Source organism: Nicotiana attenuata, unplaced genomic scaffold, assembly GCF_001879085.1.
Source record: "Nicotiana attenuata strain UT unplaced genomic scaffold, NIATTr2, whole genome shotgun sequence".
Taxonomy (NCBI): domain Eukaryota; kingdom Viridiplantae; phylum Streptophyta; class Magnoliopsida; order Solanales; family Solanaceae; genus Nicotiana; species Nicotiana attenuata.
In genome coordinates this window covers 7,825-10,172 of record NW_017672812.1, presented here as the reverse complement: position 1 = coordinate 10,172, position 2,348 = coordinate 7,825, and the positions used below count along the sequence as shown (strand labels likewise).

Here is a 2,348-nt window from a genome sequence, read left to right as displayed (position 1 = left end):
TATATATATATAATAACTTGTTCATGAAGTATTTTCATTTACATAATCAATACTAATTTTCAATTACATTTGTTTATAGAATGAGTGCATTAATTAATTCTTTCTATATTTTCAAATTAAGGTGAATTATTGCCTTAAGTTTCATTTATCTATTTTGTGTCCATTAATTAGATAAAAATAAGAATTATGAGGGGCAAAAAAACATGTGAGAAAAAATAAGAAAGAAGAATTAAAAAATGGGACACATTGTGCTAATTAAACATGATAGATGTTCAATCTAAGATGGAATAGAAATACAACCGCTTATTTATTACACAATACTGGACTAGAATCGTCTAGGACTCAAAAAGGAACACACACAAAGAGGAAAAAAGAAAACAACAGGGACCAAATACAAAGGAACACACACAAAGAGGAAAAAAGAAAACAACAGGGACCAAATACAAATGGATCCATAAGTAAATAAGATCAAAGAAGAAAATCCCATCTCTTATTCTGCTTCTCCTCATTATTGCATACTACCAAATTGTGCGGTTGTAAACTTAGATCTTTCTTCATCCTTTTACACGACCCTGCATCACAAAATCGAACAAGTGCAAATCAATATACAAACTGCAATATCTATACAAACACCTTAACGTTTGAAAAACAATTTACCAAAAAAAGCACTTTTGGCCCAAAAAACTTTGGCCAAACAGGCTATTAAAACCCAAGATGAAGAAACCCTTCGTTCACATGTAAGACAATAAGCAAACCGCATCTTTGGCATTATTAACAATAAAATTGATGCTGTTTAACTAAGTGCATATATTTATGTAAGATCTTCAATGAACATTAGTATAAACATGAAGGAACTAGTAAGAAGATTAATCACCAATCTCATTTTTCATCTCATTTCACTGTTCAATGGAGAGATTTATAGCTTGTTTGGCCGTGCTTCTTTTTGGCCAAAAGTATTTTTTTTCTTCAAAGTTTAGGTGTTCGGCCAAGTATTTAGAAGGAACAAAAGTATTTTTGATTAGAGGCAGAAGCAATTTTTGAGAAGAGTTTTTTCTTAAAAGCACTTCTTAGAAAAAAACTTTTTAAAATACTTTCTATAAGTTTAACCAAACACTAATTGCCACTCAAAAAATTTTTCAAATTAATTAGCCAAACACAAACTGCTTCCTACCAATAATATTTTCTTTGGAATTTCAAAATAAACTGATTTTAGAAGCACGGCCAAACATGCTACTATTAGTCCTATCTCATAACTATGCCCCACGTGATTGTTAGCACTAAACTAACTCATATTTTCAATACTTCTCTAATTACCAGTGCTGAAACAAATTAAAAGTGAACAAGAAAACATAATAGTAGCATAGAAGCAATATTAATGTGTCTATTTAACAAGAAGTCAGATAATATAATTACGTGGAGCAGGCCATGTCGAGGCTGATCTTGAATGGAAGTTCGACTCCACATGTGTTTGGGAGATTAGCAGCTTTGGTCAAATCAAGTAGCAACATACTTTTAGCAGCAGCTTCCAGGCAAGTACATGCAGTTTGGCGATCAACTGTAGTGCTTGCAACGGCATTTAATTCCTTGACGCCATCGCAACAGGTTCCTAGAAGCCCAGTATTCGTAAGGAAAGGTACGCAATTTTTGAGGTGCGCATCAACGTCTGTGCAAGTTAGGGCTTCTGCGCTGCGCGCAGCTGCCACTATGCACAAAACCACAAAGCAGGCAATCTTTCCGGCCATTTTTGTTGTTTGGAGAGAAAGTGATGAAATAATAGAGAGAATTGTAGGAGATAATAATATACTGAGTGTTGGGTGCAAAACCCTCTAGCACCTTAGGGTTTTTATAGGGGAGAGGATGAGTTTAAGTGGGAGAACTAGTTGGTTTTGGGTTATTTGTTTTTGTTTATTTATGCATTGATGCATGGAACTTCCATGAACCATGCATGTTAGGGTTTTGGGGTTTCGGCAATATAAAAGTGAAACCCATGCTTAGAGATTTTCTTTTTGTTATCTGTTCAAGAAGTTCTCTTTGAATCAAATTTCAATACCTACTTTTGTAGCCAAACCCAAGTCTCAAAGATTTAACAAAGGCAATATAAAAGAAATTTATCAAATAAGAGAAAAAAAAAATAGTATGAGGCTTTTTTATTTACTCGTAAATTTTTGAATCCCTCTACATCATAGCTACCTCTCAACCTTAGAAAATATGTAGTTAAACCCGATTATACTACTATAAAATCAAATTTAACTAGAAATATTAGAAACACATTCCTACATAACCTTGACAACAAAATCTAATTAAATAAACTAGCAAGTACCAGATCCTAAACAGTTATGATTCTTAAT

The 2,348-nt window shown here is 32.9% G+C and overlaps 1 protein-coding gene across 1 annotated transcript; it reads right to left on the bottom strand.

Moving 5' to 3' along the window:
• Positions 1-249: 249 nt before the first annotated feature.
• LOC109214593 (non-specific lipid-transfer protein 2-like) lies at positions 250-1,839 on the bottom strand. Its single transcript, XM_019378531.1, has 2 exons — positions 1,414-1,839; positions 250-572 (listed from the first exon to the last, which is right to left on the bottom strand). Exons 1-2 carry the CDS (start codon positions 1,740-1,742, stop codon positions 563-565), a joined length of 339 nt encoding a protein of 112 aa, XP_019234076.1. The 5' UTR covers positions 1,743-1,839; the 3' UTR covers positions 250-562.
• Positions 1,840-2,348: the final 509 nt, after the last annotated feature.

Excerpts from the sequence above, each read along its gene's own strand:
- LOC109214593 (XM_019378531.1), bottom strand. The coding sequence starts at position 1,742 with ATGGCCGGAAAGATTGCCTGCTTTGTGGTTTTGTGCATAGTGGCAGCT.